The 24540-nt window shown below is 38.0% G+C and overlaps 1 protein-coding gene across 1 annotated transcript in view; it reads right to left on the bottom strand.

Moving 5' to 3' along the window:
- Window positions 1-24540, bottom strand: part of STAB2 (stabilin 2) — a 98199-nt gene that overhangs the window by 51299 nt on the left and 22360 nt on the right. The window contains exons 11-29 of the mRNA XM_085322617.1: window positions 22635-22717; window positions 21572-21721; window positions 20164-20307; window positions 19303-19365; window positions 19091-19210; window positions 17976-18029; window positions 16663-16743; window positions 14991-15143; window positions 12359-12421; window positions 11473-11556; window positions 9800-9886; window positions 9154-9265; window positions 7786-7966; window positions 6670-6763; window positions 5916-6074; window positions 5438-5533; window positions 4214-4309; window positions 2948-2995; window positions 229-365 (exon numbers count right to left, since the gene is read on the bottom strand). Of these exons, the coding sequence (XP_085178743.1) occupies window positions 229-365; window positions 2948-2995; window positions 4214-4309; window positions 5438-5533; window positions 5916-6074; window positions 6670-6763; window positions 7786-7966; window positions 9154-9265; window positions 9800-9886; window positions 11473-11556; window positions 12359-12421; window positions 14991-15143; window positions 16663-16743; window positions 17976-18029; window positions 19091-19210; window positions 19303-19365; window positions 20164-20307; window positions 21572-21721; window positions 22635-22717 (2005 nt within the window). The remainder of the gene's footprint in view (window positions 1-228; window positions 366-2947; window positions 2996-4213; window positions 4310-5437; window positions 5534-5915; window positions 6075-6669; window positions 6764-7785; window positions 7967-9153; window positions 9266-9799; window positions 9887-11472; window positions 11557-12358; window positions 12422-14990; window positions 15144-16662; window positions 16744-17975; window positions 18030-19090; window positions 19211-19302; window positions 19366-20163; window positions 20308-21571; window positions 21722-22634; window positions 22718-24540) is intronic.

Genomic DNA, 24540 nt, shown 5'->3' with positions numbered 1-24540 from the left:
ACAGTGTATTTCAGTTGTGCTCTCATCTCAGCTTGGTCTTTAAATATTACTGGCATTATACAAATAAGGTCTTTGTTTTCAGAGGAGTTGCTACAGTGATTTATATCACTGTAACTAAAAAGAGAATCTTATGTCCCTCTCTCAAAAATCCAAAGCTTTGTTTGTAATGCAAACCAATTCATTAAAAAAAAAAGAAAAAAGAGAAGAAAAGACAAAYCAGCAACGTACTTCAATAGGGTTGGGATGTTGCTTTTTGACATCCAAAAAGCTTTCTCATCTTCATCCATGTTTTCAGTTGCTTGAAGAGAAGGCACGAGGACGGTTAGATTTGAGGTGGTGGACAACATTGAGTTTATCTCAGCCTCCTGCATGAAAGTAAAAAGGGTAAAATGGTTGAACTAAGGACTATCTAAATAGCAACTGGAGAYTTTTTAGCAAGATGTAGTTTGTGATTGCTTTGTTACTGGCCTGGAGAGGAAGAAACATTATACTGAGCAATGACTTGAATAAAAGGACTTAGAACTGTATAAACTGGTAAATGAGCGTCTATGTTTTATAGAATAGATTGTCAGCATTTAATGGCCATAAGAAAAGACATTTTTACTGTGAGGGTGACTGAGCACTGGAAAAAATTGCCCAGAGAGGTTATGAAGTCTCCATCTTTGAAAATATTCAAAAGCTGGCTGGATAGGATCATGGGTACTGCACTCTAGGTGACCCTACTTGAGCAGGAAGGTTGGACTAGATGATCTCCAGAGGTCCCTTCCAACCTCAACCATTCTGTGATTCTGGAAGTAACATTTAGCTCGAAACTGTTTTTTGTCATGCATCATACAAGAGATGCCACCTCCCGTGAGTGTTAGTCTGTCTACTGGGGTTTATTTTATATATTTATTTGAATATTRAAAGAAAAAGTATGATAATCACTACTCCTTACTGATATCTTCAAGTAAACTGCTCATACAGAGCACTCCAAAGTATTTAACAGACATGAAGATTATGATCCAAGAAATAAGAAACCCACAAAACACAAGGACCTTATTTAGAATAAGACTATATAATGTGGCTGTGATTTTTCAAGAAGTCGAAGGGATATCCGTGCCCACTAGCAAGGGAGGCAACTGCAGTGAGGTTTGTGAAGTCCTGTTTCCTAGCTGCTGACAGCTCTAATTTTAGCATGGGCATGTGGGCTCTGCAGTATGCGTGGACTGATTTGTGCTCCAAGTGTCTACCTTAAGGACGTGGAGATTCTTCACTTGAGAGAATTTTTCCAGTTTAGTGGATTTTTGTTGGGGGGTGAGCAGGGGGAGAGGGGAAAGAGGAATGGTAAAGATTTGAACATGCATTTCTCCAAACCTTTCACAGGCTCCACAACTTGCCATTTTTGATATTGCAAAACTTCAGGGAGTAATATGAGCTTGGGTCCTACCTTACTGTAGCTTGCATGCTGCCTGGAAGCTGACTTATTTTGGATAGACTTTCAATACCCATACTGTTTTTTAAATCAAAAAAGGAATCAGCTTCCTTAAATAGCTGGGAATTTTGTTTCTGCTAAAATCCTCTCTTTCTAGCCATCATCACTATCACCTTCCAAATACTTAAAAATAGAAGTAGCAACAGGCATCCCTTTCTCACACTTTCCAATCAACAAGAAAAATACTTGTTTATGAAAAGTGGTAAACGTCACACTCCTGCTCAAGTATGAAGTTAAATACCACACAGATGGATATATCTCCCTATTTTGCTTGTGTTTGTAACTGCCATTATTTAATTTAAGGGATACCATTTCTTTGAAGTGCAACAAAAATTTCCACATCCTTGTTTCAACAGATCCTTTATAATCTGCTCCCTGATTTTTACTGTTTAATTTTCTAATGAGTACAGTACTAGGTTTAGTTTCATTAGGTTTATTTATTTCATTAGTTTTTCTCTCTTCAGAACTGCTGATGTTGCAGTCTGAGCACAGGGGCAGGTAGATAACTGGTTTAAGTCAGCCACAGTAGCCTGGTTATCAAGTAACTTCCTGAAGCCCCTGTTGCAATTCTGTGTTTTAATGACCCCTGTGCTGTTTGAATAGCACAAAACAAGTAAAATGCTGACTCCTGCTTCTTATGCTGTTCATTAACATCTCACCATTTCTTTCTGTTAGCCCCATATGTGCTGTATCCTTTTCATATTTAGGTTTTAAACACTTTGGGGAAGAAGTTGTTTCTAAATTTTATTCTTACAGTGCCAAGCACAATGGGACAGGACCTCTAATGTTACTGCTGCCCTTGTAATAGAAAATAGCACATGAAAAAGCAGTTGGTGAGAATCAATCTATTTTTTTTTAATCTAAGCTATTGTTTCTTCCCTAGTTTAAAGCCAAACAAGTTAATCTACTTCTTCCTTTTCTGCACCTCAGTCAAGCCAGTACTGACTTTGAATTTTTTCCTTCTTGCTTGTTGTGGCAGGCAGCAGAATGACTGTTGCATTTCTCTGGCACAGGGCTCTGAAAATGTGGAGGGATGGGCACTGCCTTCCCTCTCCACTTGCTTGTGTATTTATTGCATGAGGAAAGATGTTCATGGGCATATTCGGTCTCTACTTTTACCCTACTGCTTCTATGCTGTTATATGGACTAAAGTGTATTTATAAACAGAGCAAGTTACGGCTTATGCAGCCACCTGCCTCACAGAGTGGACTTGTAACTAGCTCTGCTACTTGTGTTGCTTCCTTACTTATTTGAGTTTGGGATCAAAAATTGGTTTTCAGGCAGAAACTAAGAATCAGATGATCAGCCTCTGCTGTGATTGGTGGGAGAAGCAATTAGATGCCTGCACAGAAACTGAGCCTCTGCTGTGTTGTGTAAATATTGCTTTGAGTTTCCCATTTCTAAAGGCTGAAAGGCTCAGTTTTTTTCTGCAGGCTTAACTATACTTAAAAATCAAGCGTGAAGTGTACTTACGTTAACCCATTGATTAAATGCAGCTGCTTCTGACAGAGTAGATAGCTCCTGATTAGAGACAGAAAGAGAGAGTAATGAATACATAGATATAGATATCTGTACCAAAGTGCTTTAGCCATAGCCTGTGGTAACTAACTGTGTCTGCTTGGCTGATGTGACATGGAGGAGCCTGAAAAGGTAAAATATATATGTATTTTTCCAGTAGTCCAATACTCTTTGGTAAAGGGAACACAGCAATGCAACGTTCACAAACTGAAACACAGGAAGTTCTGCCTGAATATGAGGAGGATTTTCTTTACCRTGAGAGTGACAGAGCACTGGAAGAGGTTGCCCAGAGAGGCTGTGGAATCTCTGTCTCTGGAGATATTCAAAACCCGCCTGGATGTAACCCTGTCTAACGTGCTCTAGGTGACCCTGCTTGAGCAGGGAGGTTGGACTAGATGATCTCTAAAGGTCCCTTCCAACCTCAACCATTCTGTGATTCTGTGGGAATGGGCAGTGGCCAGGTGTTTTAAAAATCAGGCTACCTATTGTCTAAGCATATTATGTAACTGACCTTAGACTAAGCAGTTATTTTCTAGTAATCTAAACCTAAATATTTTCTTAACTAAATGCAAAATTAATTGAAAGAGTAGATGTTGTTTTGATTGATATTTGTACAGCATCTTATATAGCATACTGCAGTTGAAGAGCATTGATTCTGTCACTATACTTAGAGACAGATGATGGTATGAGAGATGATGGGAGATTGTGCTAAGAACCTTGTATAATTACTGCCAATGGCTGAGGCAGTTGATATTTTCATTTTTCCTACCCCACAAAATATATATTTATTTCACTAAATCACAGGTTTTGGTTTTGTCTGTCTAACAGTTTGCATGGTTTGCTTTAATATGATAAATTGACTGTTTCAATTGMGATATAGCTCAAGGCAGAGTTTCAAAAGAGCTGGGTGCTTGTAGCTCCCAGCTGGGAGGTGCATGCTTCACACGTGCAGATTAGGCCTCTCGGGCTGGCATTTTTCAAATTGTCTTAAAGTTAAATGCTCAGATCCCTTAGGCTGCTTTCCAAGCTATGTTTTTAAACACAATAGATCATTTCTGGATAGGTCAGCGTCTCCAGCAGGAACACTGTCTGTATACAGCGCCATTGAGCATGATATTTTTCTAATGGTTTATAGTGGCTTTGATATCACTCTTGTTAAGATCTAGTGTAAGAACTGTGCAGTAGGTTTCTACGCTCAGAAAAGATGACCATCTTACTTACATCTGCTGCACTTCCATAGCATATTCTACCATCTCCTTCGTAGCCCTTTGGACACACGCACTTCCAGCCATGCAAAGATTCAAACTGACAAGTTGCCTTYGAGCCAGAGAGAAGGAGAGAAAATTTGTCAAATACTCAGGAGACTACTCAAGAGCTGCTATTGATGAAATACGTTGTGTTGGTATAATTTAGCAAGATGAACCTGAATAATTGAAAATGCCTTAACTCAGAAAAGTAGACAACTGTGTAGTGGATTTAAGCATAYTCTTTAGTTGTACTGAAATCAGTGGGATCAAATAAATATACAAATTATATATACATATAAAGTGCTGTTTTGAAACAAAGGAGGAATATTCTTATTTAGAAATTTCCAAACTGAATTTTCTTGGGTATAACCATCAGAAGAGTCAGGTTCTAACAGTGGTGAGAGCAGCAGACTCAATGATGCTGCTCTACAAGATATCAGAGTAGGTATAATGTGTATTCAGAATAGATGCCTTCCTTTGTTAAAGGAAGGGTATACACAYGTATCAGGAGTAGGGTTTACAAGCCATCTGCTTCTGGAACATATACAAAGTTCTAAAATATACATGTTGCTGTTATGAATAACTATTTATGAAGCAAAGCATACTTACTCCTTCACCTGCCCTCCATGCACTAACTGTAGGACTCTAACCCTTGCTTCATCTTCTCTTACCTCCTCCCTGCATGAATTGGGACCTGGGCCCTGTCCCTTCAGCCACCTAAGGCAGATCCGTCTTGCTGATCCTCTGCTCCCTTGCATTCTCTGCATTAGCATCCAACTGAGGCAAGGAGGTCTAAGTGCACTTGCAGGCACTACCCAGCACAACAGAGCGACTACTGATAAAGCTGACGGATGTCTGCATAGAGATGAATGGCTTAGGAAAACATCTCAGCACAGACTATTCCATCCAAATGATAACTGCTAATAGAGAAGCATCACTTAAACCAGGGTCAAGATAGCCCTTCCATAGAAGTGGAACTGAGAGCTGCCCTTGCAGTCTATGCTCAGTGCACACACCATTCTGACGTGGTTCACAAAGCATTTCTGGCACTTGTTATCACTGCTTGGAAAACATTGTTCCATCTCAAACAGAAAGTGCAGGCTTGAAATGGCAAGGAARCTCTACGGTATGTGCAGGAGGCCAGATGAGGTGTGATATGAATCTGAACACTTTGTTCAGGCAATGATTAATTGCTCACCAGATGATGGCATTTTCCACTTTGTTCCAAGCATGAGTTTATTGCTGTGCATTCAATTCCATTCCCCCGAAATCCGTCCTTACATTTGCAGTCATTCTGTTATTCCAACAAAACACAGCAATGCATTAAAATGTTTAAAATAGTGTATTATTCTAGACGTGGTGGATTAGTGTCTCAGTCACTGTTTATCCACATAGCTCCATTGACTTCAGTGGAATGACTGATTTATATATCCAGAAGACCTTCATACTTTAAAACTACTATTGTACTTACTAAGAAATATTTGCTGCTGAAAAAACATTTACATGGAAGCGAACATTGGGATAGGAACTGAAGGAGGCTGTTTTGGGTGGAGATAGCTGTGTAGAAATAAGCTTATGGCTAAGAGTGACAGGAGAATTTGTGGAAGAAACAGGCTAGGAACAGACTGAGARAAGACTAATGTAGAAGATGAGAACAAATGTGAGAGGACTCTTACCTGACCAGGCCCTACATATATGCAGGTTGCATTTTCATGGCACCCTCCTAAGGAAGGCAGCAGGCAGTTGTTGATGGCTGAGCAGTCTCTTCCATCACCAGTCCATCCTGCCTGGCAAGCACATGTGTGTACTCCAATGCTTGTCTGAATACACTCAGCCTAGGGACAGACAGTCCAGAGGTCAGACAAAATCATCTCAGTTGAATCAGGTRTTAGCATATGAGTCTGGAAGTGTACACATTCACACAGGCTTCTGAACAGTTCCTGTGAGAAATAAGTAATTTCATGTATCCAAAGCCTTGACTTGAAACTGAGCTAAATAAAGATTTTGTATTTCATAATTTGGGTATGTGGCACTTAGTCTTCCCTGTAGCCATCTCTGAACAGAAGCAAAATTTCTCTTGTCATAGCTTTATCTTCACTCTGGGATGAAGCAGAACGCTGTTGCTGCTTTTTTGGCAGGAAAGTATCACAGCCTACCTTGGGAATGCCCTAGTATCACAGCTTACCTTGGGAAGTATCACAGCTTACCTTGGGAATGCCCTATTCAAGGCAGCTATATGGCATCCACCTTTATGTATACGGATTATCTAAATAATAGTAGTGAGATTACTAAGAGGTGTAGTAGTGAGATTACTACTTCAACCACAGTTGAAAATTCTGAATATTCCTTCTGTAAAGGTTTCTTGCCAAGCTGTCCTTACCTCCCTACTTTTCTATGGTGACAAGCTCTGTGAGAAAAACACTTACTTACATTGGTACTGCAGCCACCTGGATTTAGGCTAGCACAGGGATCARCTCTGCTGCAGGTCATTCCATCTCCCTCATAGCCAGGTTTGCAAACACAGCTGTAGGAATGTGAGGAGTTTGAATCACTGTGCGTAACAGGACAACTGTAAAATTAAGCTATTGTCTTCCTCTGTAACTTGCTATATATAGGCTGCTTAAAATTGGTAACGTTGGATTAACGATGCAAATAGCTTAAGTGTGTACTTCTCCCCCACTCCCAACCAAATTTGAGATTAGGTTATTTCTGTCAAATATGGGATCTATTCTCTGYTTATGAGATGGGGAGTGAAATTAATTCTGCACTGATTTGATGTTTGCAAAGGTAAATTGATAGCGCTGAGTTAATTATGAACCGGGGAAATTCATTTTCTGTGACACACAAGGTCTCACTCTCTGTCAAATGTATGCAAGACTAAGAGCTCCCCTCTTTTCCTGCCCCAGAATAACCCATGCTGGAGAGAATTTTATTAAGCACTCATGTTATGCAGCATCTCACATTCTGCTTTCCATGATGACTCACTATGAATACACTGCAGTAACAGGCAAGCTTACTGCACGTGGAGATGAAGGTGAGCAACAGGCAAGGGCAAGGCAGCTGTAGAAATGTGGAGTTTTATGACAGATGATGTCAAGATTGAATAGCCTGTGCAGACGCCCATAGGGCTGTGACATGCAAATCTTATGTGAGATGGCCAGATTAAGCGTTCTACCCACAATTACATGGGAGTTTCATTTTCAGTAATATTTAAATTCTTAATTCATTTAGGGAAAGTTAGAAATAAGAGTTAAGTTTCTAAGAGACTTTATTGTTGTCAGTAAGAAGTCAGCCTTCTGACAAGGGTCAAATTCATATGTATTAATCTTTTTAGTGTTAAATATAATGCTGAGGATAGGGCATTGAGAATTCTTATTTCTATTTTGCAAATGAAGGTGCAGGTAGTGCATGTTTATGCTTATTTGCTGCATAGCAGTATTCCATTGGTTAATGTTTGTGTAGTGCTTCAAGGTGCTGTTTTAATCAAGAAAGTGCTGAAATGCTATATCACAGCTGTTATTAATTATGTACAAGTTACTTACTTACCTCACTGCACCATTGCTAAGCTGGCAGTCTGCATGTACATGACAGAACTGTAAGGAGGGCTCACATGGAACAATTTGCTTATCACAGAATTTCCCTGTATATCCACTTCTGCATGAGCCAGGAAGACAGATCCCATCACTGTCTATTCGGTTATCACATTTTCCATAAATGCAGAGGCATTCTACCAGAGATAAAATACTATGTGATGTTCCATTGTGGTAAAAGGTGTAAGTTCTTATGTAGCATTTCTTATGAAGTGGTTCCTTTTTTACTCTAGAATCTAACCTTATGAATTTTTAAATTCTCACTTAATTGGGAGAGCTGTTTATTTAACATAGTTGTTTTTCCGCTGCCTTTTATGGATAACTAAGATCTACTGTGTCTTTATAGTGTACCCATCTGTCAACAAAATTTAAAGAACTTCAGCAAAGTAGGACCAAAATACCATATCTCAGGCTATAAAGGCTGAAGTTATTGCATTGAAGATACATCAAACAAATTGTGCAGTGATATGGGAAGCCCTTTAATATAGAGACCCACTCAGCCCTACAAATTGCATAGTGCAGAAATTCCTGGGCTAGTACACACGACAGYACAGATCTACCAGCATTTTGTTGTGCTTGGGCTCATCAGTATTGCTGGAAAAAACAGCAGTATGCCCAACAGAAATAATCAGTAAGCCTTCTGCAGTACCAAGAAGCGCCTACATGTTGTCTGCAGTCCCAAGAAGTGCAAACAAGTTAAGCCAACATATATTGCATTGACAAGACTGGAGCTTAGTCAATGCTATCTTTTCTTATAGAATTTGTCTTTCAGCTTTTGTCTCTGAACCTTAGGCAGAGCTGTGCTTCATGAGTGACAGGCTGTTTCATAGCAAAAAGACTAAAATTGCTTATGTAGATGGAGAATATGTCTGTATTTTTTGCCTGTTCTGTAGTTTCTCAAATGCAGTACAGTTTGACATAGCAAGACTAAATCTTTCAATATATAGATGATGGCTGTTATGGCCATAAGCTATTCAATAGATAAGAAACTACTCTGTAAGGATGGCTGTCAAGTAGTCCTAAATGCAGTCCTTTTCAATTCCTTTTCAATTACTCACATCAGGGAGATAGAAATGAAATAAAAAACACATTAATATAAGGCAAGCTACGAACCTGATAGAAAGCCCAGTTAAATCCGAGTGAATATTTTCACTGATTCTGGGCTTATGACCTAGCCCTCTGCAATAAGAAAACTTGCCCCAGAGACATCTTACTCATCCTTCACAGAGAGTGTATGGCTAGTGGTTAGCTCCTACTTTAATTTTATTAGGTTCTAAAATAAAAATCACATACTCCTGAGTTGAGGAAGTACTTCTGTACTTACTTTGGTCACATTGAGGTCCATATCTGCCAGGGTCTGAGCAGAACTGACAGTGTGAACCTTGAAATGCATCAGCACAAATACAGGTTCCATTTCCATTCATGCCATCCACACACTGCAATACAGAAGAGAGATGGCTTTTATGTGTAAGATGAAATAAAATCTTTGTCTTTCCTCTCCGAGAAGAGACTGTAGGCCTGTCTGTAGTATGACTGTAACGTAGACTACAAGGAATAATCTTAGCTTTAATAGCAAAAGCTTTCCTTGTGGTTGGAGTTAACACTCTATTGCTGTGCATTCCACCTTCATTTGCTATTTTAAAATGAGAACAGTGAATTGGGTTAATTTTTTCTTACTTTGCTTGCTTTAGGGTATCACAATGAGTCACTTAATCCCAGCCTTGTCTATGTGCTGTGTTTTGGAACCACAGGAATCTACAGTATAGAGGTCTGAGAGGAGACTGATCCATTTGCCCTCTTCTGTATAACTGAATCTGATTTTCGTGGTCATCCCTGGACATATAAATGGAGTGTGTAGCTCTGTAGAACTCAAGAATTTCTGCATTACAGGAATTTTAAGGGACTTTTTGGGACACAGTCAGTTTTTCCCCCACATGAAAGTACAGAATACTGCTGGATGCTTCACTTACCTGTCCATTTCCTGAGCAGGGTTTGGAGAAACCTCCTGGACATGGACTGCAGTCAGGGCCAAAGAAGCCTTTGCAACATTTTGGTTTCTGTGAATAAAGCAAATACTGATGCCTGTCACCTGAAATAACACTTAATCTTTATAGGGGCAGACTGAGCCAGAGCTATTCAATATTTGCAGAGGCCTGATAGTTCACTTAGGAAGAAGTAGTGCTCTGCTTTCTGCTCTGCACCAATCCCTTACATTGGTTATTGTCTTGGGGGTTGGAACTACAGCAACTTCTTAAGAATGCCAAAAAGTAAGGGTTCTTCAACAGAAACGGGGAGAAATCACACCACAGAAATTGCATTTCTGGGCTGTCTAGATGTGGCCTCTATGTGAGTTGACCCGGACTACCTGTCTGTGCCAGATTTTGCTATTTCAAGATAACTCTAACCTAGTGGTTGCCATACAATGCATTAAAAACATCCTCTTTTCCAGAGCTTTGGTGTGGAGACAGCACACAAAAGACAACACTACACCAGGCTTTGGTCCTCCGGCAAAAGCCTGTAATAGTAACTGCTTCTTAAAAAGCTTGTGTTGAACCAGAACTGTCTCAATAGTCTTGTTAGAACCAGGAAGGGTTGTGGGCAGCCTGAGAAAAGAACACATCACGTCCTTCCCCCATTGTTATCATAGATTCCTGAGCGTTATAAATTTCCATTCCAATGTATCTGTGTGTAACTGAGTCTACCCTAATATTTGCCTGTAGGTAGGTGTGCAGTGTAATTCAGAGGCTATTTCTCTTTCTTATCTGAGATTGGGAACTGAAAGATATGTTCTACTCCCCAGGGAGACCCCGTGAAAGTTAAATTCACTGCTTTGATCTTCCTCCTTTCCTTGTGCACCAATATGAGATTTAATCATTACACAGCCCTAAATATTTCTGTTTGTGTCTTGTTTTATTCATGAATTGGCTGCTCAATCTGTCTATTCATCCAAGAGCATAAAAACTGTATTAGAAACAAAAAAATGTATTTACATTTGTAATTCAAGGCAAATATGAATTAGCGAAGGATGAATGCTCAAGGCTTACAAATTTGTAGACTTCTCTGCTTGCTACTTCATGGGTGCTGTGAAATGTAGAAGCCTATTTAGAAGCCCCAGGAGTAAGACTATGGAAAATTATAAGCACCTCAGAGTGACTAATGATTTTTATAAARACTAGATATGCAAAACAGACCAAGTGGAGCGTGGTTCTTGGGAGCATTTTACCATTCATTGCTACTGAATATCTTGTGAAGTCCTGGGACAAGAATGGATGGGACTAGACAGGGTYGTTGTCAAACTGCAGTTCTTTGTGGGTGAAACTGTATGGAGCAATGCCGACRTTTGGACTAGGAGCTGTATGTGCTAATTCCTGAGTTATAGAATATGGAAAAGTTCTCAGAAATAACATCTGGCAGCTAAGGAACCTTAGTGTAAGCATGCATTATGGAGAGGAATTACTTCAGGCAGCAGAAAGAATAATGGCAAAAATTTGTCTGTTACTCTCAACCACCTCTGGAAGGGTATAGAAACTACCTGGAGATCTCCAAGTGTCTCTCATCTCCAAAAATAAAGTTCACAACAAAAAAGACAATATGATGGAAAACTTTTATATACATTTCACCTTAAAGAACTGTAACTCTGTACCTTTATTTTTATATTGCAGTATCTAGCACAGCCAGTTTTTGGAAAGGTTGCACCTTCAATAATGCATCTCCGTTTTGCGAAAGGCTGGAACATGCACAGAATGTATGCATTAGTATTCCTAAGCAATCTGCAATACTGTGATACAATCTCAATATTATAGTATAATTTAGCTGGAGAACAGAAAGCACTTTGCCATAATATTACGTATTTTAAAAATTTATTAAATTATACCTTTTTGCATAATATGAGTTTTCTTACCTTTTACCTGTGGTTAGATCATTATTAGAACTACTGAAAATATCATATAGGACTAACTAGCAGTGAATTATTTATAACTTGGAAAACAAAATTCCTACAACAGACAGACTTGAGTTTCGTATGTGGAGAAATGTGCAGCCAGAACTGCATCTCTCAGATGCAAAGCAGATCGAAGRCTTTTGGTCCATTCTGAAGCTATTTCTTCAGAGAGTTAGTTTTGGGAGGAGGTTTAATCAAAGAGAAATTTTTAACAGATGTGGGTCTAATTTAAACTTATCCTTTCTCTATTTTTCATATGCTAACTCTCAAAGCACAGCCAAAGCAATACTCATTCCTCTCTTGTCTCGTCTCCTTCCAAAACCTGTCCCAAGTAGATTTTCCTTTACCTGAGAAGCTGCTATGAGATCTGTAAGGAATTTTGCTACAGCAGACAAAATAATGCTGAAATTATCAGTTGTTTTAGTCATTGCCAAAAGGAGACTAAACTGTTGTCCACATTGTACTTACTCAGTTTTCTATATTCATATTCAGCTCTTTTGCTCACTGTACTGAGAAAGCAGTAATCAACACAACATCTCTCTCTAGACATTTTACACTGTCAAGGAATCTATCAGGAAATGTCACTTACTATAGGCGTTGAATCCTGTGGACAGGAAGGCAATGTGTGCAATAAACAACTTGCACAGGTACCCTAGATGGAGACAAGAAGGACTGTCATTTCAAAAGGCGAATACCAACTGCTGAGAAACAAACTTACGGGTGATATCCACTGCAAGTTTTGAGGAATATCTGATCTATGACTTTTAAGTATTATAGCATGGTAGAAACTGATCATGGATGAGCAGCGCCAGGCATGGCTGTGTCTCCTGGCTCCGACTTATGTCAGCTCCCAAAACAGAAGACAAACACAGGAACAAGGGAACTGGTATCATTTGCTCAAGTCAATATGGTATGTTAACTTATATTGTCCGAGCATCTGGTGCAGTCCATATGCTTAAGGTTCTTTAAGAATGTTTTATTTTTTCCTATGCAGATCACAGATTAGTTGACAATCTTGTATATAGGTAGTGTGAACAGAAATCTGTCTATAGGTGGTAAAGAATAAAAATATATTCTGTGCTTCCATGTTATAGTTCCAGTACTTTGCTATAATACAGTGGTATATAGCTATTTTAATGTCCTCACTTTTTGGTTGCTTTCCACCACTAGCTAATGTATCACCATGTGGTGGTGACAGAGACTGGCAATTACAGCCCTGAGGAGCTATAAACCCCACTGGCAGTTAAAAAGGTGAGTCCTCCAACGAGCTCAGCATGCAATAACTTCAGAGAGAATCACCTTTCAGTGTGTGGATCTGGAGTTTGTCAAAGCTGTGTTGCGCATGACTTTTAATGTCTCAACCAAATTAGATAAATATTAGAGCAAGCATCTAGTATATTACTCCAATGTTTTTCATAATYATTGGACAAATGTCTATTAACTTGAGGTATGGCATTTTCCTCACAGATTTATCACTGGAGCTGATGGGGAAAGAATTAAGTACTAAAATGATATCTGATCTGGATTCAGTAGTCACTTGTGTTGCAAAGCACTTAAAGGAATAAAGGACCAGACTTATAAAAGCGTTTGACTRTTGAATAGTGGAGGTATCAATGATACACTGTTTTAAAGGTTTGTGGGTCAGATATATTTGACAAATATGTTTARGCATTATAAAAGCTCTTTAAGCTGTGCAGTCATGACCAAGATTGACTTACTTTTCTTCAGGTTTCTAAAAATCCATCTAAGAATTTGTTTGGTATTTTAGAGCTTAAAAGTCAGGGTGAGATCTTTAGAATGCATTTCCCTCTATTGACATTGCTCTCACTGCTATCCAGTGTCATGCAGAGTCACTGTTCATTCCCTTTCTTCAAATGGGACTGTCTTAGCCATTGACATGTACCTGCTACCTCCTCTTCCTGAAGACAGAAGTCCCATTTCTCCCCTCTGCCACACTGCAGACCTGTTTCCCTGTTCTGCACTTCTGTGCAATGCCTATTTTCTGAGCTCTGCCTGTTTTCATTAGTAGATGAAGATATGATATTTGCAGAGAAATATCTGAAGTGCAGACATAGATTCCTTTCTGTCAGCTGTGCTGTGGGAGAGAGGACCTCTGAAAGGAGGTAAAGCAGATAGCTTGGGAGRGCTGCTATTTCAGTTGTCAAAGCATGTTATGTCAGAAGTAATCAAAATTGGCTGAAGTTCCCACATCAAGCAGATACTGTGGATCTGTTGACTCTCCTGCACTCAGAAATGCTGGACAGTGATGATAGTGTACTGTTTCAATCCCTATGAGGTTTTTGAATATTTTGAGTCCTACGTTTTTTTTTTTTATCAGCATTCAGGTACACTGATACCTATGTGTTAACATAATAAAAGTTTTGTCTTCAGGGATGTACAGTTTTCGTGTCTGTGCAAAATTGTCAGTTATTACAAGGTTTGGCACTTCTTACTGATAGTACCTCATAAATACTACTTTTTACATTGTTTTCTTCTCATGGGAGAGCTGACAATGCAGAATGGTAGAATAAGAACAGTCCAGTTATTACTCCATTCTAGTGTTCTGGTTGGTAGCAGCACTCTGTTTAAAGATTTGGATATTAAACTATTTTTAAACTATTCCTGAAGGTTTCAAATCTGACAAAAGTGTCTAACTTTAGTTTAAGAAACACTTTTTTGTGAAGGATACTATTTAGTTAATCGTGAAATGACTTCACAGTGTACCGTTAGAATTAATCAATGCCAGACAGTACTAATTAGTTGCCAAATCTGCCAATAGATAGATTTCTGGTAAGGAATGAGAATTACTGGAGTGTTTTAGGTGATGGTGGCTTTTTGTATCAGGGACTGCTGTTTGGATTTCTGCCTAGTTTACGATTATATTGCACATATGGCTCTTTGTAGATGCTACTAGAATTAATAGTTCTTGACTGCCAACTCCTGTGTTTTCTTCATTAAATTTTGATGCTGTCCAGCTCAGCTGGGAATCTGTTTCAAGGCTGTGGCTCTGGACTGTTGTTAGTTAGGATAGTGATTGTTTTATATTATTGTGCTGGGATTGTCACTAGCCCAGCTATGAGTATGAATACAATCCAGTAATAGCATATTGGAGCAACACTTACTGCAAGCTAAAATCTCAGTCTGATATTCATTCTTCTTACCAGAAATAGTATCTGAACCTTACCAAGTGTAAAGCTGTTGATTTGTAGTAACTCTCTTACCATTGCAACTTGAGTACTTGTCTCATCGCACCGATGMGGTAGAATCGGAACAATTGTGGACGGGATAAGAACTCCTGCAAGAGTATAAATGCGACCATTTTTTGCAACAATATCTGTTTCTTCCACCACTTCTCCATTCACCAGGACTTGTCCCTRTGAAATAACAGAGAGAAAAAAAAGCTATCATATTTTTGCAACCTCTAAACATTTAAATTAAAACATTTTTAGTCATATTTCTCATTTGTAATTGGCTGTCTATATTTTCTTGTGCTTATTTTATGCAAGAACCATGCATATGTTGCACCTTTTTGCTCAATATTCTGTATCATAACATAAGTATCCAGAATCTGTAACATAAGTATCCAGAATTTTCCTCCTAATCTGCACTCTTATCCTCTGGAACTGATGATTAGAGGTCTCATCAAAATGTCCTGAAGTCATCAGTTGTCTTCCCACTGATTTTAGTGGTCATTGGCTTGGATTCTGTGGTAATCCCATTCTATTTGACAGACATTGGAGGAAAGGTGAGAGAGAATCTGTGAGCTATCCAAGTTCACAGGAAAAATAAAGTATACTCTTCTGAATTTACTCATGCTACTGCACTGCCTTTAAAAATAATTTTCATAGATCCATTTTTTTTCTCTCAAACATTCACGTTTAGCTAAAATATGCGAAGAAGTACTACAAAAATCTTCATACCAAAATAAGTTTTTCTACAGGTCAATTTATAGCTTGCTCGTTAATAGGGTACAACTTGAATTAACGTCATTTGAGATTTTTTTTTTTAACTGCATGTTCATGATTTTCAGAATTTATGTTGACTTTAATTTTTCTTTCCTTTCCATTGAAATGGCTTCTTTATTAGAGATCTATGACTTAGTGTTGCAAGGATTTTAATTGTGTTTTCTGAACGCTTACTGTTAATGTGCTGAATTGTGAGATCCTTATCAAGTCTTTAGTTGTTTCTTACTCATGTAAATATCAAGTTGACTAGGCATCTGGCTGTTTAAATATTAAGTGAAAATTATGCACAATGCTAGACTAAGGAAAGAGTGATGCAACTTTCAACACTGACTTTGTCTGATCAGGAGWTGGGAATCATCTCACCTAATTTTAGTGGTCCATAGGTTAGGTGTCTAGTTAGTTGTAATTGTCCAGGTTTCTTCTATAGTCAATGGGAGGAGATTTGTGCCTCCAGAAGTTGTGGAGTCTATCTTGGACAAATAAACTCCCTGATGGCTAAAGCTATGTGAGAGGAATTCCACACTAACAAAGTAATACCTCTTAAAAAGAAGTGTTCTCTGAGTTCATTAGGATCAGAGAATATACGACTAAGGGGAGGATTGTAAGAATATCTACCTATGCACTGAGAAGTGTTTAAAATAACTAAAATCTGTAAAAYATTTTAAAATATTTTTTCCTGGATTTGGGCTAATTACAAGAAAAAAGAAATGCAGGCTGTCCTTATATASCAGTCATGTGCTCTGCACCTTTTATAGTTCTGATTTCTAATAGTGGCTGAGAGGCTGAAAATTTTACTTGTTATAGCAAGAAATTATTCTGCTTCTGTAAGATTCAGGAGTGTCCCCCTTTCCCCACCCTGCCCCTGGCATGCAAATGGTTGCCTAAATCGGAGAGTGTTATTCTCAGGTAAAAGCTGACGTTGACTTACAGTGCTGGTCCTGTTAAAGTAGATGAACTGTTTTGCCATGCTTCTCACGTGCTCTATTGAGATGAGGCTGGCAACCTCTAGCTGAAACGAATGCAAATTGATTGGAAAAAAATCCAATACCAGTAGTTATTTTAAAATCCAGATGGATTTCACAAGTAAAACCACCCTTATCTTAYCTGGAGTGAATAGCCCGATCACCTTTCTTCTAGCTCCAGGGGTAGTCTCATAATGGCAAATTTGTTAACACAATGTAGCTAGAGCAATTATTTTAAACTTTGACTGAGGTTGCAGGTTGCCCTTTCAGAAGAGCTTGTTTCCAGGAAAAATTGTTCATTTTCTTTCTTTCTTTTCTCCCCCCCCCCAATATATCATCCAGTCTAAGTAAAGTTATCACTGCTCCCTGAAAATAGTTCTGTTCACATCCTTAGATCATTGTGGAAACAGCACAGCTGATATCATGTGAGTGGACAAATGGATTTCATGCCCCTGCTCCCTGTGATCTAGATATGTGCCAGAGTGACCTCAGCCTCTGACACTCCATATGGGGCCTATCACTAAGGATACAAATTCATCCTTCCTTGCTAGAAGCAGGGGTTGGGGCAGTGATGAAACTTTAGGCTGTAGCCTTAATTGCTGCTGATGTTGCTGAATTCTGCTTTTTGCTTTTTTGTTTCCAGTAGGAAAAGGAGTGAAGAATAGGGAAGTTACTTAGATGATGACAAAATTACCCTGAGAAACAGAAGATGGATATTAATTTTAGCAGAATTGGCTCAGAGATCCTTATTTCAGGAACAAAAATTATTATTCTTTTCCTTTTGCCTATTCCTGTAGATATACAAAGCTGACAGTACTGAGGGTGTTTTTTTTTTCTCTTTCTTTTTTCTCTTTTTTGTGTGTGTTTTCTGTGTGGTTTGGATGTGGTGTCTTTTTTGTTTGTTTTGTTTTTTTTTTTTACTTGGGTTAAGACTCTATCACAACAAGATACATATTTTAAGGTAGAAATAATTACTTGCATGTAACATTAATGTGACACAACACAGATAGTTTTGATTTGCTGTGCTTTGAGGACTATCCTGTGCCTCCTATTGGGGTTTTCTTTTGATTGGTAACACTGAGGTAAAAAGTATGTGTYCTCTTTCAGTAACCTTGAGGTATGACTATTCTTATTTAAGGCAAAGGCATAGCTGCACTCCTTTGTAGCCTTGCTTTGTAACACTGAGTGGAGGTCATTGTTAGAAAACCATTGTCTTCAGAGTAGCAAAGAGTTTGAAAATACTGTTACACCTGTGGGACAGTAAAGCAGCCATGCTCACCTGGACACTGGAAACAATGTGATATCGGACAAGCTCTAAAAGCTTCCATGAACCCTGCAACAATATAAAAGAGGTCTTTTTAGCCAAATGTGAAGAGCATGAAACTGACTGACTAATGAGAGAACATACAAATAAGAACAATGTCACTCATTTCAGTACAAAAAATCTTTGTGTTAACACTGTTAATCTCATGGCATGCACTTGTTTACTCTGTACCATCACAGGTATGCATCATTTTATTTTGGCATTGGCCTTTCTTGTGCTATGAACTATATCTTGTTTCTATAGAGTTGTCCGCAGTTTCTTGCCTCCTCTTAGAACTTTACCCATTGGGAAGTGCTAAGGGGTGAGGAGGACAACATATGCCTTTCAGGGTATCACCAAGTGGCCCGTCCCAGCCGGTGGGGAAGCCTTTGGCACCTGTCTCCATGATTGCCCCCTCTGAGTGGTGCGACCTCTCAGGAATGGGTTTGGGGCTCTTCCATGTGGCTGTCTGGGCTGTGCTGTCAGGGAAAGAGAAAGGGAGTGGGGACCTGGTGTGTAGGTTTGGTGTTGCTTTATAAGACAGAAAATCTCAAATTCTGCTCCTCTGATGGAGGACATCAGGAGACAGGGAAGCTGTTCTGACACTTGCAGGATGAAGAACTAATTTCATAATGCTGTCTTGTCTATAAGCCATAGGTTTTTATGAACTTTCCTTTCCTTGTTTTCAAACGCAGATAGACAGCTTAAAGGGAAACTGCCCCAATGTGTAGCCAAAAAATGCTAGACCAATGAATTTTGTAAAATATGTTGCTGAGAAAKAAAAACTATAAAAGCCTCATTTTAGAGATGTTAACAGTATAGTAATATGCCACTCTGTAGCAAAGCAGATGTACAGCTAGTCCAGTACCATGCTTCTGATAATGGCCAGTAACAGATGCTTCAGAAGAAGCTGAAAGATGTGTGGTATTTGGCAGATGCAGAGTAAGCTATATTCTGTATTAGATATCTTACCAATCTTTAATTGTTGCAGATGACTTGAGCCTAGATCATAGAAGCTTAGTTTAAATGAATACTAAAACTGGAAAATTGTATACTGCATAAGACTGATCTGCATTATGGGAAGACTATACCTCTGTGGAAAGCAGGTAATCCAGATCCCTGGATTTCATGCTGTTCAGAGCATCATTACTTGGAACAAAGACTGTGTAAGGTCTATTATTCTGTTGTAAAGCCACTCCCAGGCCAGTTTTCTGTTTTTGTTTAAAAATAAAWATAAAATTATATATTAGTTTTGTAAAGCATCTAAAAATAACTTTATGGAATTGCATTTCTGGATCCTTACCTCTATCAGGGATGCAAATTGGCTGTATCTTCCATTTTCTTGAAGCACTGATATTATTGTTTCCTGAAACAGGATGAATATAAGATGTATTTTAGTTGGGAGCATGGAATGAATATCAATTMTTAGAAGACACTTGTTGAATTATTGTATGAGTCTCAGTTATTAAAAATATAAATATATTTAGGTTTCCTTATTGTTGTATGGCTGTGACATCTGATTGCCCCAGCTGAGATAGTGGAGTCCTCTTAGGCTACATTTGCATGGTGTTAAGAGATTGACACTGTCCTGAAATACTGTGTAGTTACAGAGCATACAAACAATGTTTGTGTGTGGGGAAAAACATTATATATGTATTCTAAATGAGAAAGGACAGAGAAATAAAACATTTTTAAAAAGATCATATAAGAAGTGAATTCTCAAAGAATTATGTTAAGCAGGGCACCAAAAACCCAAGGCATCTAAAATTATTAGTTTCTATAATCTCAGCCTTTTTTTTTGTTGTTGTTGATTTGAATGGAAGTCTTGCCTGGGGTCTGTCAAAAAGTCCCTCCTCCTAGTTAGTTATTCGGGGATTCAAGTGAAATGCTTTGATTGTGGTTGCACATTTTGCAAAGGACCAAGGCACAACTCAGAAACTGTAAGTAYGACCAAGTCCTCCATGAATCAGCATGGCAGAAGAGTGAATATTTGTCTGCTGCGGAAACTGCACCTTGATTTTGAATGCTGTTTTTCTGAGTTGAAGCACAAAGACACATCAGAGTTTGTCTAGCTGCTATCAGTTATCTTCCTTTGCATTAAATTAATGTAAAACTATTTTAAAAGGCAGTCCTGTAGTTGCATGTAATATAGCTTATGTCTCACCTCTTCACTGCTTTCAAATGTTGGGTCCATGTTATCCATGGCTTTGTCAATAATGTGCAAAATCCCATTGGAAGCAATTATGTTCCCCTGCAAAAGTTTTCCTTTCGTGCTTCCTCCTTGAATTCTAATTCTTAATTGATAATCCTAAAATAAGGCAGGAAATAGATAATGAATTATTTCTTAAGGAATTACAACAAAGAGTATGCATGTTGAATAATGGCTGACATGCACTTTCATTGCTAATACCTGGGCTACCTAAGTCTGGTAAGACTAGAGGTTGTTTCCAACATCTATCGAGGAAATGGAAAAAAATGCCTTTGACTTTGGATCAGAGCCATATTATTTTGTTCCAAGACAGCAAGGTGCAGAAGAGAAACAGGGACAGCAGACAGAACTGGCCTTGTGGTAAAGGGAGTGCATGTAATAGGACTCTGATGATTGCTACTAATAAAAATCTGCCAGGAAATGATTTAAAAGGTGATTGTAGCAAATGGTTCAACTTCCATTATCTTAGGGACTACAACCCATTTCCTTATATTATATATATATATATTTAAAACAACAAAATGTTGCTGATTACACACTGTACTGAAGTGTACAGGAAGCTAACAGGCCTGGGACTGCAATGGCATTTTCCTGTTATAAATGGAATGCAGATTCTTTAAAAAATAAAATAGATCTCTTTTCTTGGATGTTGTTATTGTAGTAGAAAACATAAGGAGTGCTTCATTTCAGTCAAGTGTATAGAAAACATATATTTTTATATCTATAGATATATATAGCCATAGAAAAGAAATCTTTGAAATTGTGGGATCAAACTGTCCTGATGTTCTCTGATATCAAATAAACTGATCCAGCAATGAACCTTACTCCACTTTTTTTCATGATAATGGCCATGTGTATTTTATTTATATTGAAGACTTGTATTTACTGCATTATTCAAAGGATGTCTAGGGATGCTCAGGGAAACATGAGTCTGCAGTGTAGTCGGTGCTTTCTCTGTATAAGCAATACAAAAAGTCTTTCAACATCAGCTCCCAGCTTTCCCCTTGCCCCACTTCACTTTGGTTCTTTTATTGTCTCTACCCTGCTCTGCAGGTCATGTCTGCATATTTAAAATGGCTTTATTTTAGAAAACATTTTTAGATCTGTCTGCGTTACCCATTCAGTGGTGTTGCAACTCTAAAGGCAACTTTCTATTTTCACTGACTTTACTTAGAGAACTTTGCTGGTGAGGCTTTGGCTTCACTTTAGTTCTCTGCAATATGTGGCMAATGGCTTTAGCATTTTGCAATGCAGCAGCTATCTGCAACCTGATGCCTTGCTGTGGAAAGACCTTTTGTACTCCTTGTCAAAGACTTAAACATGAAGAACAAGCCTTGCTGATACAGGCTGGAAGGTCACTTACCTTTTCTCCCTTTGATATCTCCCCTGCCTTGCCAGTCAAAGTATATATTACATTAGTATTATTCAAACTACTGGTATTCAACTGACCAGCAATTACATGGAGTTTCACAAAGTACTGTGCTTTCTGTTTATTATTCAGAAGGTCCTTTATCTAGAAGTGCAGAAGAACAGAGATTTATTTCAATGCACACTTTATTAAAAAAAAAAAAAAAAGCTCACTGTGAATGATTCTTCTTTTCCCCCCTCCAATAGCTACACAGTGCATTGAAAAATATCTTCTGAAATGAGATTATAGTTTTAACCGAGCAGAGCCTCTCTTGATTTCAGTTCAGGTTATATCACACCCTTATGTCCCTGTATAAGCAGTGAGTGTATCGAGAGATCTCCTGACTTCAGTGGAAGATGCTGAATGCTAAGTATCCAAAAATCCAGATACCATATCACTTTTTAAGCCCTAAATAGAAATGTCAGAGTATCCTAAAAAGTGTTGTCCTTTTTTTCTTAAATTCTTGGCAGAATTTTTGGAAAGATTTTCATTTTCATCTCCAAACTTTCTTTTTTGTGAAATAAATGAAAAATATTACCTTTCCCAAATGTGTTCTTTTCTACCACTCTCCCTGTTGTTCCCAGAATGTAAAACAAACAAAGAAAACAGTTTTAACCTTGTTTGATCACTAAAAATGTTATATCTGATTTTTTTCTACTAAAAATATTATTTTTATCAATCTTACTTAAAAGTTCACTTTAGACTTTCCTGCTAAAAATTCAGACCTGAATTCAGAGCCTGTCTCAACTAGATAAAAAACAAATGTTATGTAATGACATGTAAGACAATCCAAACAGTATTTGAAAAATGACTGCATTCTACCTTCACTAAGAAAATCATTTTGCTTTCCTTTCAAGTAAGGAAAAGAGTCTGTGGCTCCTAGACTTATATGGTAAGCTAGAAGAGTACTAAAGCAAAAGGTTCTTCTGAATCTGTAGAATTAGAATCCTTTTTAACACAGGTCTGATTGCTGAAGGAGTTAAATTCCACTCATGCAGAGCCCTCTCTGTTTACTTACATTTGTACCTTTGAGCCCCTTGTTCGTTGGTACAAGCACGGTAAATGGTCCCAGACTACTCAGTGGCCACTCATAGACATTTTCTTATAAGAGAGGGGAAAAAAAGAGTAAATGAATATTAAAAAGCTTTTGGAGACAGGTGATTATTAAACGTTAATTTAAGATTTTTAAATCTGGTGTTGAAAGGTGAGAAAAGCAGAGCAGATGCATAATCTAGGTGCATTTGCATATTTGAGATACTGAGGCAAAACATTCAGAATAGTTTTTGGTAACCCTGATTCTGTAGCATGCTAACCAGGGTGATGGCCATGAAAACAGGACTTGTTTGGAGTTGCATTAGTGTCTTTACAGGGAAACAGGTTGCTACTTTACATTAATTCAGTCTTTGTGCGGTGAGGGGAATGCTAATGATAACCTATTGGTAATGCCAGATCAGCAAACACATAACTACTAATAAAAAATGATGCAGTGCAAGGTAATTAAAGTTCATCTGCTACCCAGATGGTATTTCTGTTTTCAGGACAGCGGTATGACAGCACTAGATTCATACACTAGAATTCTGTAGCTGAAGCCATTAAATATTTCTAATATTCAGCCCATTTTTCAGAGGTTTAAAATTAGAACTAAAAACATTTTTATAGTTATTATAGGTATGATGTACTAGAGTATATATCTTAAAAATCAGCTTAATATGCTGTCTTAAAATATAGTATGGAGTATTTTGCTATATATTCTACTTAATTTTTTAAAGACATTAATGTGGAGTGAATATATTATAAAATAATCTGTGCAGTTAATGTGTCTTTGTAGCTTTTGACTGATAAATCAAATGGTGTGTTTATGTCCAAAACTTGATCAAGCAATATAAAATTTGGATTGTTGTTACCAAATGGTGGCACCCAGCATGTCAGGTACTTTTCAGACACATAAGGAGGACCATAGAGAAATGCAGACTAGTACTCAATGCTGAAGCAAGAAATTTCTATTTTCACTGCTGAATATTGAGATCACTGCCAGGTTTTGTCCTCAGCGAGCTATGTGAAATTACTCTTCTGGTCAGGAATTAAGGACATTTATTTTAGTTGCTGGGTTTAGTGAAAAAGAGCAAGCAAGTTATATTAAACATGAGGGAGGTTTTCATACTTACAAATTAAACTCAAAAAACTAAATTCTAGCAGTGTTCAAAGCTCATATTTGTGGGATTGCAACTGAAGTTGATTGAGATACTTCTGTTTTTTTCTTCACACGGTGACTGCAATAACTGCTAAAGGCTAGACTCATTCCTTTGGACATCTTAATTTTTTGGCATCCTGGTACAATCGCAAACTCTTGTTTATATTGTCAGCAAGGAGAGTGACTTAGCAAAACTGAAAGAATCCTTTAATATTTTTTCATACTTCTTCCCCTTCTAACAGATAGCTCACAAATAATTTGCCTTCCCTTTCCCAAGAACCATTCTGCAGTCAATATTAAACGCACAGTTTRTCCTGATTTCCAAAGTCTTTGTCCTGCTATCAGCAATTCCTTCCACTGTAAACATCCTTCCTGTTCACTACTTTCTACACCATTTCCTCCTCTTACTCTCATGATATACTTCCAAACCTCCCAAATACCAGGAATTTACAGCTCACCTTCTTTGCAAAGGGCAGTTTCATCTTGATTAAAGGTTTGTTTTTTTTTTGAATATTGAATTCTGCTACAGTAAGTATTTGGATCTGCTTTTGGAAAAGGATTGTACATCACAATCTGATTTGAGAATTTAGCTCTTTATTCCCTTAACCTTCATCATTTTTGTCTGAAACATGTTATCAGTAACCTGTACAATTAGATGAGGTACAGAACAATGACAGCTGTTTTACTGCTGTAGTATTATGGCATGGTAAATGTAAATTTACTAGTAGATAGT

The sequence above is a fragment of the Rhea americana genome, unplaced genomic scaffold (assembly GCF_003343005.1).
Source record: "Rhea americana isolate MKP2758 unplaced genomic scaffold, rheAme1 scaffold_79, whole genome shotgun sequence".
NCBI classification, from domain to species: domain Eukaryota; kingdom Metazoa; phylum Chordata; class Aves; order Rheiformes; family Rheidae; genus Rhea; species Rhea americana.
This window is presented reverse-complemented; position numbering and strand designations above follow the sequence as displayed.